Consider the following 12,076-nt stretch of genomic DNA (forward strand, 5'->3'; position numbering starts at 1 on the left):
TCAGCAGGTTTGTATTGAAGGCAGAGGCTCAAAGCAGCCTCCAAACATTCTGAACACCAATCTGCCCTCTTTGCAAATGGCGAACGCGCTCTTGTATTCCCCCACCTCTCGCTCACCGTCGTTTCCCGTCATCCTTTTCGCAACCCGGAAGCAGGGGCCCAGGCGGCTGCTACTGCTGAGAAGCGCGTTGGTGCAGTTGGCAGTCAGACCACGTGTGTCGCTTGAGTGAGGAGCCGGGGAGACATCGGAGAGGGAAGGTAAAGGGGACAGAGCAGCGCGTTGGGGGAAACGAAGGATTTACACTCGGCTGGGCCACAAGTGCCTTCAATTCTCCGGGGACTTATTGGAATTAGACTGAGTTAATGGGGAGCAGGAATGAGGGAAGGACTGAGCCCCTGCTCTTCCCAAGCGCCTTATCTGTGGCTCTGGCTCTGCAGTCAGACCTGGACTTAGTCACATCAGCCCTGGGGTTCCAAGTAGTCACAGGCCCATAGTAATAGTCAGTGGCAATTTATAGAAGCCCCTCCCCCCGTGGGGCCACAAACTGTCAGTCTGGGGGTGTCTGTCTGATCAGGGGCAGTAGAACAAGTAACAGACTGGGGGGCCCACTGGGGCTGCTGTTTTGGGGTCCCCAAAGATACCTCAGTCCCCTCCCCCGCACTGAATCCCACCCTCCGGCCCCTGGGCCTTCCTTGTTATCCTGCTCCCGGTGGCAACTGGTAGTCGGGAAGGGAGTTGAGGGAGCCGCACTAATAGTAGGTCCAGGTTTTTCCCAGTGTCCCACTGGCCCAGTCCGACTCCGGTAACAGATACAGGTATGGGATCCCTTCTCCGAAAACCCGTTATCCAGAACGCTCCCATAGGAACAGGTATGCATTGAGTCCAGGATTCGGTTCGCAATTCTGCCTTTTTTCGCAGGATTCAGCCCAATCCTTCTGCCCGGCCGAACTCAATCCAAATCCTAATTTGCATATGCAAATTAGTAACGGGGAGGGAAATCGTGTGACTCTTTGTCACAACACAAGGAAGTAAAAAAAAATGTTGTGCATATTTGGCATGCACCGAATCCACTATTTTGAATTCGGCCGAATCCTAATTTGCATATGCAAATTAGGGGCGGGAAAGGAAAAAGTGGGGAAAAAATTGGTTTGCTTCCTTGTTTTGTAACAAAAAGTTGCATGAAATCCCGCCCTTCCCACAATTTGCATATGCAAATTGGGATTCGGTTCGGCCAGGCATAAGGATTCGCCCGAATCCTGCTGAAAAAGGCCGAATCACGAACTGAATACTGGATTCGGTGCATCCCTAGTGCATATGCAAATTAGGATTCAGATTCGGTTTGTTTTTCGTCCAAATCTTTGGGGATTCAGCCGAATCCAAAATAGTGTATTTGGTGCATCCCTACATAGGACCCATACCTGTATCTGTCATCTTTCTATTGTTTCACCGCAAAATGAGCCTTAAAGGGATGGGGAAAAAATGTTTTTTGGTTTTTTTTCAAAACCCATCAGTTAATAGTGCTGCTCCAGCAGAATTCTGCACTGAAATCCATTTCTCAAAAGAGCAAACTGATTTTTTTTTATATTTAATTTTGAAATCTGACACGGGGCTAGGCATATTGTAAGTTTCCCAGCTGCCCCCAGTCATGTGACTTGTGCTCTGATAAACTTCAGTCACTCTTTACTGCTGTACTTCATTTTGGACTGATATCACCCCCTCCCTTTTCCCCCCAGCAGCCTAACAACAGAACAATGGGAAGGTAACCAGATAGCAGCTCCCTAACACAAGATAACAGCTGCCTGGTAGATCTAAGAACAGCACTTAATATTAAAAGCCACGTCCCACCGAGACTGATCCAGTTACATTAAGTAGGAGAAATAACAGCCTGCCAGAAAGTAATTCCATCCTAAAGTGCTGGCACAAGTCACACGACTGGGGGCAGCTGGGAAACTGACAATATGTCTAGCCCCAATATGTCTAGAACAACACTCAATAGTAAAATCCAAGTCGCACTGAGACACATTCAGTTACATTGAGTAGGAGAAACAACAGCCTGTCAGCAGTTCCATAGTGCAGTGCTTCCATAAAGGGGTGCATACATTAAACAAACAGATGAGCATACAAAAACAACCAGTAACTGATACAATAGGTAAAACTGTCCCTTCCCAAATCTAACAATCGACATGCCATATCCCTAAAGTGACAGTTTACAGCATAATAATCAAAGGTCGTTTCTGTTCATGGGAAAGGGGGGCTGTCGTGTTAGAAAAGCTAATTTCTTCTCTTTCGTTTCCCTCTCCTGCAGTGCAGGGACCTCTAAGAAGCCAACATGGCCGTCCGCGCGTCTTTTGAAAACAACAACGAGATCGGCTGCTTCGCCAAACTGACCAACACCTACTGCCTTGTGGCCATTGGGGGGTCGGAGAACTTCTACAGGTCGGGATCCTGCTGACAATGCGTTTCCTCTTTATACGTCTGTACACTGAGATACAATGTGGATTTATTTCTTTTTTTTTTGCAGTGTGTTTGAAGGAGAACTCTCCGAGACCATTCCGGTGGTACATGCCTCTATCGCCGGCTGCAGAATAATTGGGAGGATGTGCGTTGGTGAGTATTTTTTTTTTTTTCTGGATTTTGGGTGTTTGAAGAAGTGTCCCAGACCTGTAGCTGCTTATATTTGTCTTGTATATTTATAGTTTCATATCGGCCTCATTCTTCCGGCTTTGGGATTTTAGCCCATTCCATTTAAAGGAGTTGTTCACCTTTAAATTAACTGTTGGTATGATATAGCAGAGCAATGGGATTAACTCCGAGTCCTCCACTGCTGACATGGCTGACTATCATTCCAGATGCAAGTAGGGATGCACCAAATCCAGGATTCAGTTCGGTATTCGGCCATTTTCAGCAGGATTCTGATGCCTGGCCTGAACCAAATCCTTAAAATCGTGTGACTTTTCGTCACAAAACAAGGAAGTAAAACCTTTTTTTTGGCCAGATTCGGTTCGGTATTCGGCCGAATCTTTCACAAAGGATTTGGGGGTTTTCGGCCGAATCCAAAAAAGTGGATTTGGTGCATAGATGCAAGATTAAGCCTCAAGTTAATATCCCAACACATTACCTGTTAAAATAGCAGCTCCCAGCATGCTTTATCCCTTCATATTACTTTGGAGTATGCTGGGAGTTGTAGTCCAGCAACATCTAGATAGAATACATTCTATACATAAGCTTCTTATCTTCACCTTGCTGGCTTCTGATCTTGCCCATCCCCGCACCTAGGGGCAAAGTTACTTATGGTCAAATATCGAGGGTTAATTAACCCTTGATATTCGACTGCCGAATGGAAATCCTTCGACTTCGAATATCGAAGTCGAATGATTTAACGCAATTCATTTGATCGATTTTAATCCATTGATCTAACAATTTTTCTTCGACCTAAAAATTGTTCCAAAGCCTATGGGGACCTTCCCCATAGGCTAACATTGACTTCGGTAGGTTTTAGGTGGCGAACTAGGGGGTCAATTTTTTTTTTTAAAGAGACAGTACTTCGACTATCGAATAGTCGAACGATTTTTAGTTCGAATCGTTCGATTCTAAGTCGTAGTCGATGGTCGAAGTAGCCAAAAAAACATTAGAAATTCGAAGTTTTTTTTTATTCTATTCCTTCACTCGAACTAAGTAAATGGGCCCCCTTACACCCTTTCTCATATTAGATTGTAAGCTCTTCACTCATATTAAATTGTAAACTCTTCAGTTTAGGGCCTGTTTTACCTCTTGAATTGGTTTTTGATCTAAGGGATTGCTTTTATGCCCCTTACAGAAGACATGAAGCCTCCCCCCCCCCCAGTCTTCCATAATAACAAGTCCTGCTGTCACTAAATTGCATCAGAAACTTAAAGGAGTTGTTCACCCTTAAATTAACTTTTATTATGACATAGAGAGGGATATTCCAAGACAATTTCCAATTGGTTTTCATGTTTTATTATTTGTGTTTTACTTTTACTTATTTAGCTTTTTATTCAGCAGCTCTCCAGTTTGCAATTTCAGCCATCTGGTTGCTATGGTCCCAATTTCCCTAGCAACCATGCACTGATACGAATAAGAGACTGGAATATGAATAGGAGAGGCCTGAAAAGAAAGACGAGTAATAAATAGTAACACACTATAACTTTGTAGCCTTACAGAACATTTGTTTTTTAGATGGGGTCAATCAATGACTCCCATGTCAGAGTTGAAAAGAGTCAGAAGAAGAAGGCAAATAATTAAAAAAAACTATATATAAAAAAATAAGGAATCAACTATTCTATAATATACTAAAATTTAACTTAAAGGGATACTGTCATGGAAAGTTAATAGTGCTGCTCCAGCAGAATTCTGCACTGAAATCCATTTCTCAAAAGAGCAAACAGATTTTTTTATATTTCATTTTGAAATCTGACATGGGGCTAGACATATTGTCAATTTCCCAGCTGCCCCCAGTCATGTGACTTGTGCCAGCACTTTAGGATGGAATTACTTTCTGGCAGGCTGTTATTTCTCCTACTTAATGTAACTGGATCAGTCTCGGTGGGACATGGCTTTTAATATTAAGTGCTGTTCTTAGATCTTCCAGGCAGCTGTTATCTTGTGTTAGGGAGCTGCTATCTGGTTACCTTCCCATTGTTCTGTTGTTAGGCTGCTGGGGGAAGGGAAAGGGAGGGGGGTGATATCACTCCAACTTGCAGTAAAGAGTGATTGAAGTTTATCAGAGCACAAGTCACATGACTGGAGGCAGCTGGGGAATTGACAATATGTCTTAGCCCCGTGTCAGATTTCAAAATGAAATATAACAAAATCTGTTTGCTCTTTTGAGAAACGGATTTCAGTGCAGAATTCTGCTGGAGCAGCACTATTAACTGATGCGTTTTGAAAAAAACATGTTTTCCCATGACAGTATCCCCTTAATAAAGGCAAACAACCCCTTTTAAAATGAGTCTGTGATGTAAAATACATTTGTGCGTATAAAAAGTCCGTATTCCTTTATCTTGACAAACGTACGTTATGATTTCAGGCAACCGACATGGCCTCATGGTTCCCAACAACACAACAGATCAAGAGCTTCAGCACATGAGAAACAGCTTGCCCGACTCCGTGCGAATTCAGAGAGTAGAGGAGCGTCTCTCCGCCCTGGGCAACGTTATCGCATGTAATGACTACGTGGCTCTTGTGCATCCAGATCTTGACAGGGTACAGTCACCTCCTTATTCCTCTTATACATTATTGGCAACGCTTGTGGTGGCCCAACGAGCCACTAGATACGGTTTTTGAGTAGTCGGGGCAAACCCTGGATCATTCAGTCGGCGACCCAGCAGCCAAAGTGGAATTCGTTTTTTTTTGTTTCTTTTAATGTGTTATTTACTAGGCTCAAGGTGGATTCTTTTATGATCAATGAACTGGGCATGAACATTAAAATCTACAGTAGTGTTTTAGCAGAGGATACGTTTTTTTAGGGATGCGCCAAATCCACTATTTAGGATTCAGCCGAATCCTTTGTGAAAGATTCGGCCGAATACCGAATCCTAATTTGCATATACGAGCGGAAAAAGTGTTAATGTCACTTGATTTCCCTTCCCACCCCTAATTTTATGTTCAAATTAGTACAGGCCTGTTATCCAGTATGCTTGGGACCTGGAACTATCCGGAGAACGGATCTTTCTGTAATTTGGATCTTCATACGTCTACTAGAAAATCATGAATGCATTAAATAAGCCCAATGGGCTGGTTCTGTTCTTAATAAGGATTAATTATATCTTAGTTTGTATCAAGTACAAGGTATTGTTTTATAATGCACAAAAGCCATGAATATCCTGTAAATTATATCCTTATAAACGGCAAGTTCTGATGTCATCAGTTATAAACGGTGAGTTCTGATGTCATTTCTGTCACACGACTCATTGAAACGTGTATTATATAGTGAATAAAGTAGCCCCTCTTGTAAAATATAAGGATATTATAAGTTACCGAGGAGTTTCATGACCATATAAAAGTACGAGGCCGAAGGTCGAGTGTTTTTATACAGGTCATGGAACTCCGAGGTAACTTCTAATATCCTCATATTTTGCAACTGGGGTACTTTATTTATTATAATACACAAATTTCAATTAGTCATGTGACTGAAATGACATCAGAACTCACCGTTTATAACTGATGACATCAGAACTCACCGTTTATAAGGATATAATTTACAAGATATTCATGGCTTTTGTGTATTATAATAAATAAAGTACCCCCTGTTGTAAAATATAAGGATATTAGACGTTACCTCAGAGTTTCATGACCTGTATAAAAACACTCGACCTTCGGCCTCGTGTTTTTATATGGTCATGAAACTCCTCGGTAACTTAGAATATCCTTATATTTTACAAGAGGGGGTACTTTATTCACTATATTATTCCACAGAGAAAGGAAATCAGTTTTAAAAATTTGGATTGTTTGGATAAAATGGAGTCTATGGGAGATGGACTTTCTGTAATTCAGAACGAATCCCATACCTGGATTTGGTTCAGCCAGGCACAAGGATTCGGCCGAATCCTGCTGAAAAAGGCCGAATCTCATATCCGGTCCATCCCTAACGTTTTTGGATTTACAATTGAATGTTTATTCTTTGATTGGTGTTTAGCCTCATGGTTGAAATTGTATAGTTTTTTTTTTAGTGATCTAGAAATGATAATTTAACTATATTCTTTTACAGGAGACTGAGGAGATCTTGGCAGACGTCCTTAAAGTTGAGGTATTTAGACAGACCATAGCCGAACAAGTGCTCGTAGGCAGTTATTGTGCCTTTAGTAACCAAGGAGGCCTGCTACATCCCAAAACATCTATTGAGGATCAAGATGAACTGTCTTCTCTGCTTCAGGTCCCTCTTGTGGTAAGCCATGGTTTTGGTGTGTCTACATTTTACAGATATTTTTGTTTGTACAGGTATGGGACCTGTTATCCAGAATGCTCGGAAGCTGGGGTTTTCCGGATAATGGATCTTTCCCTAATTTGGATCTTCATCCCTTAAGTCTACTAGAAAATCATATAAACATGAAATAAAGCCAATAGGCTGGTTTTGCTTCCAATAAGGATTAATTATATTTTAGTTGGGATTAAGTACAAGGTACAAGCATATGACCTTTTAACCAGAATGCTCGGGCCCTGGTGTTTTCTGGATAACAGATCTTTTCGTAATTTGGATCTTCATCCCTTAAGTCTACTAGAAAATCATATAAACATGAAATAAAGCCAATAGGCTGGTTTTGCTTCCAATAAGGATTAATTATATTTTAGTTGGGATTAAGTACAAGGTACAAGCATATGACCTTTTAACCAGAATGCTCGGGACCTGGGGTTTTCTGGATAATGGATCCTTCTGTAATATGGATCTTCATACCTTAAGTCTACTAGAAAATGATGTAAACATGAAATAAACCCAATAGGCTGGTTTTGCTTCCAATAAGGATTAATTATATCGTAGTTGGGATCAAGTACAAGGTACAAGCATAGGACCTGTTATCCAGAATGCTCGGAACCTGGGGTTTTCCGGATAATGGATCTTTCCCTAATTTGGATCTTCATACCTTAAATCTACTAGAAAATCATATAAACATGAAATAAAGCCAATAGGCTGGTTTTGCTTCCAATAAGGATTAATTATATTTTAGTTGGGATTAAGTACAAGGTACAAGCATATGACCTTTTAACCAGAATGCTCGGGACCTGGGGTTTTCTGGATAATGGATCCTTCTGTAATATGGATCTTCATACCTTAAGTCTACTAGAAAATGATGTAAACATTAAATAAAGCCAATAGGCTGGTTTTGCTTCCAATAGGGATTAATTATATCTTAGTTGGGATCAAGTACAAGGTACAAGCATAGGACCTGTTATCCAGAATGCTCAGAACCTGGGGTTTTCTGGATAATGGATCCTTCCATAATATGGATCTTCATACCGTAAGTCTACTAGAAAATCATTAAATAAACCCAATGGGCTGGTTCTGCTTCCAATAAGGATTAATTATATCTTAGTTGGGATCAAGTACAAGCGACACTTTTATATTATTACACAGAAAAAGGAAATAATTTTCTAAAATTTGGATAAAATGGAGTCTATGCGAGACAGCTATTCCCTAATTCGGAGCTGGATAATGGATCCCATTCCTGTAGGTCTATGAAATGTTCATACATTAGGCTCATCATTAAAATTAAAAGTGGAAAGACAAGTCTATAGGAAATAAAATAATTTAGTCTCACAGTCTATTCTTCTATTCAAAACTCGTACTTATTTTCTGTGCCCGAGAGCACAGGCAGCACAAGTGGGGAAGGTGAGACCCCGCACAAATTTTTCAGTAAATGAATCAACCGTTTCTTCTTTTATCCATGAGTTCTTACCCATGCGGCTCTCTGCATAACTATTTTTGCAAGTATGAGACTGACTAGATAATAGTGCATTAAATAAGATGCATGACACGGCTGTATGGCTTTGCAGACGGGAACAGTAAACCGCGGCAGCGAAGTGATCGCAGCAGGAATGGTCGTGAACGACTGGTGCGCTTTCTGCGGCTTGGATACCACCAGTACAGAACTGTCCGTTATAGAAAGTGTATTTAAACTGAGCGACGCACATCCTAGTACTATTGCCACCAGCATGAGGGACTCCCTCATTGACAGGTAAGGGATTTTAATTTCGTATAAAAGGGATACTGTCATGTTTTTTTTCAGTTAATAGTGCTGCTCCAGCAGAATTCTGCAAACTGAGCAAATTGATTTTTTTTATGTCTTAATTTTAAAATCTGGCATGGGGCTAGACTTTCCCAGGTGCCCCCAGTCATGTGACTTGTGCTCTGATAAACTTCAGTCACTCTTTACTGCTGTCCTGCACGTTGGAGTGATATCACTTTCCCCCCCAGCAGCCAAACAACAGAACAATGGGAAGGTAACCAGATAGCAGCTCCCTAACACAAGATAACAGCTGCCTGGTAGATCTAAGAACAACACTCAATAGTAAAATCCAGGTCCCACTGAGACACATTCAGTTACGTTGATTAGGAGAAACAACAGCCTGTATATGGGCTCAGTGTTCCAACGGATCTGTAGAATCCAATACATCTGCCTATTATTGACCAATATTAGTTATTTCCTACAATGACCCTGTATCTGATAAATAGCCCTTTTTATCAGCGAGTTAAAGACCTCATTTGCCCTTCATGCCTTTAGAAATTGTAGCAAATTAAGTTTAAATTACATTTAAGAACCTGCATATTTTATTGTTTTCCCAGTAACACAAAGATGTTACCGCACTGTAGTTTGTCATTTGACTTAAACTTATGGGTAGAGGGAGCATCCCTTTATTTCTAGAACTGCCAAAGATTAGGAGAGAGCGTCAGTTTAAAGGGGTTGTTCACCTTTAAATTAACTGTCAGTATGATGTAGAGAGGGATATTCTGAGACAATTTGCAATTGGTTTTCATTTTCTATTATTTGTGGTTTTTGAGTTATTTAGCTTTTTATTCAGCAGCTCACGGTTTTGGCAGTCTGGTTTCTAGTGTCTAAATTCCCCTAGCAACCATGGATTAATTTGAATAAGAGACTGGGATATGAATAGGAGAGGCCCGAATAAAAAGTAATAGCGATGCACCGAATCCACGATTCGGCCGGATTCAGATTTGACCGAATCCTGCTGCCCGGCCCAAATCCTAATTTGAATGTGCCAATTAGGGGTGAGGAGGGAAATCGTGTAACTTTTTGTCACACAACAAGGAAGTCATTTTTTCCCCATCCCTAATTTGCATATGCAAATTAGGATTCGGTTCGGTATTCCAAAAGATTCAGGACTTCGGGCGAATCCAAAATCGAGGATTTTTGGGTGCATCCCTAAAAAGTAGCAATAACAATAAATTTGCAGCCTTGCAGAGCATTTCTTTTTCGATGGGGTCAGTGACCCCCATTTGAAAACTGCAAAGAGTTAGAAGAATATGGCAAATAATTGAAAAACTATAAAAAAAATAAATAATGAAGACCAATTGAAGTATATGCTTAGAATTGGCCATTCTATAACATACTAAAAGTTAACTTAAAGGAGAACTAAACCCACTTTCTAATAAAAACCCTCCTTAATCCCTGCTCCCGCCCACACAGGAGTTAAATACCCCATAGCCCCTTGTTGCAGAGTCAGCGCAGCGGAGCTCACGGGAGCCATCTTTAGCCGCTTCGGTAATCTCAGGAAGGAAGCTCCATATTGGCGCATGCGCAGTTGAAGCATTTTCCCGGTTTGCAACAACTGCGCATGCACAGAAATTTACGAAAATTATCGAAGATTCCTGAAGTGGCTGAAGATGGCCCCTGTGAGCTCCGCTGCGCTGACTCTGCAACACGGGGTAATTACCGGCTTAGGGGTATTTACTTGTGTTAACTCCTGTGTGGGGGGAGGGGGGACTATGGAGGGTAGGGGTTTTTATTAGAAAGGGGGTTTAGTTCTTCTTTAAAGGTGAACCACCCCTTTAAGTTTAAGTGTGATTGATCTAAAGAGCCAGCCAGAGTTACCTGCAAAAACCTGCGGTACCCTGTTTGTTGTGGATAGAAGTTCTGGGTGCGGGTATAGACGCGGGTTGGGCCGCGGGTCTTCTCAATAGCGATATTTACTCCTTTTTTCGGGTCACTTCTGATGACGTCACTTCGGGTTTACAAAGACAGCACTTGATTCTTGATGGTCAGTGGGTCCGGGTTGCAGATAAGGTCCAAGCGGGTAAGAATGCGGGTCCGGGTTGCAGGTTGCCAGTACGGGCCCCAAAAAAATGGACCCACGCAGGACTCTACCATGTGGTGCCTCAACGAGATTTTGATTTTCTGCAGGATTACTCACTGTCGAGTGTGTGTCTTGGGCAGGATTAGAGCCATATATCAGGGATGTGTTCAGTGGAAATGTATATCCTCCAGTTCACAATAACTTTCAATATATAAATAGACTATTTGCAATGGATATATATATATAGTGAATAAAGTACCCCCTCCTGTAAATTATAAGGCTATTAGAAGTTACCTTGGAGTTTCATGACCATATAAAAGTACGAGGCTGAAGGCCGAGTTATACAGGTCATGGAACTCCGAGGTGACTTCTAATATCCTCATATTTTATAACTGGGGGTACTTTATTTATTATAATATACAAGTTTCATTGAGTCATGTGACAGAAATGACATCACTACTCACTGTTTATAAGGATATAATTTACAAGATATTTATAGCTTTTGAGTATTGTATATATAATGTTATACTGTATGTAGCAAAAAATGTTTACTAATGAAATAATTTCATTCCAGTTTAACATAAGCAAATTTGAAGCTTCAGAAAATGGGATGGTTTCGTGCAGAAACGAGCGACTCTGTAGTTCACCGATCTTTTCACCAAAACTGGACTTTCACGAGCAACTGTCGCCCCAACGACGTCTTTGTTAATGTTAATGCGTTTAAACGGTGTCTGAAATAAAAAAGAACTTTTGCTAAGGGAAGAAGTGTTGTTTTTAGCATCTCTTTGCTATATTGCACTTATAGACTGTATACGTTAATATGAATAATAAACATTTTTATCACTCGAAAACATCTTGTTCCTCAATCATTGTTCACATGACGATGTCCGACCCGGGCTGCAAATGAGAAACAAAGAACATAAACCAATGGATGGCCGTTATTACTGAGGGGCTCATTATTGAGAATGTCTATTGTACAAGCAGTAACGATCACTTGCAACTTTCACATACAAAAATGTTAAAAAATAAATTACTTAAGAATATTTATCTTCCGACGATGGAACGATGCTATAATAATACCTACGCCGCCTCCTCTCTTGCGTTCCGCTTCCTTTTATATTCAGCGAGCTGCGTCTGATGTCATCTTTGGCGCAAAATTCAAATATTTAAAGGGGCTGTGACCAATTATTGATCACCCAAGGTCTATTGTACATAGTTCCTGGGTGCCCTATAGTCCCCTTTTACGATATCTGGCAGTTCAACCCGCAGTCTCAATGGTCAGATACTGGGGCAAATTCACTTAAGCGCGAAG

At 41.1% G+C, this 12,076-nt stretch overlaps 1 protein-coding gene across 2 annotated transcripts; it reads left to right on the plus strand.

Moving 5' to 3' along the window:
- Window positions 1-100: 100 nt before the first annotated feature.
- On the plus strand, window positions 101-11,615 carry eif6.S (eukaryotic translation initiation factor 6 S homeolog). Of its 2 annotated transcripts, none has more exons than XM_041577711.1 (7): window positions 101-257; window positions 2,306-2,436; window positions 2,522-2,607; window positions 5,048-5,223; window positions 6,728-6,904; window positions 8,509-8,690; window positions 11,339-11,615. In XM_041577711.1, the coding sequence occupies exons 2-7, from the start codon at window positions 2,330-2,332 to the stop codon at window positions 11,346-11,348; spliced, it is 738 nt and encodes a 245-aa protein (XP_041433645.1). In that variant the 5' UTR covers window positions 101-257; window positions 2,306-2,329; the 3' UTR covers window positions 11,349-11,615.
- Window positions 11,616-12,076: the final 461 nt, after the last annotated feature.

The sequence above is a fragment of the Xenopus laevis genome, chromosome 9_10S, assembly GCF_017654675.1.
Source record: "Xenopus laevis strain J_2021 chromosome 9_10S, Xenopus_laevis_v10.1, whole genome shotgun sequence".
Taxonomy (NCBI): Eukaryota; Metazoa; Chordata; class Amphibia; order Anura; family Pipidae; genus Xenopus; species Xenopus laevis.

Excerpts from the sequence above, each read along its gene's own strand:
- eif6.S (XM_041577711.1), top strand. The coding sequence starts at position 2,330 with ATGGCCGTCCGCGCGTCTTTTGAAAACAACAACGAGATCGGCTGCTTC. Across the intron at positions 2,608-5,047 it reads AATTGGGAGGATGTGCGTTG|GCAACCGACATGGCCTCATG; the intron begins GTGAGTATTTTT and ends TTATGATTTCAG. Across the intron at positions 5,224-6,727 it reads TGCATCCAGATCTTGACAGG|GAGACTGAGGAGATCTTGGC; the intron begins GTACAGTCACCT and ends ATTCTTTTACAG.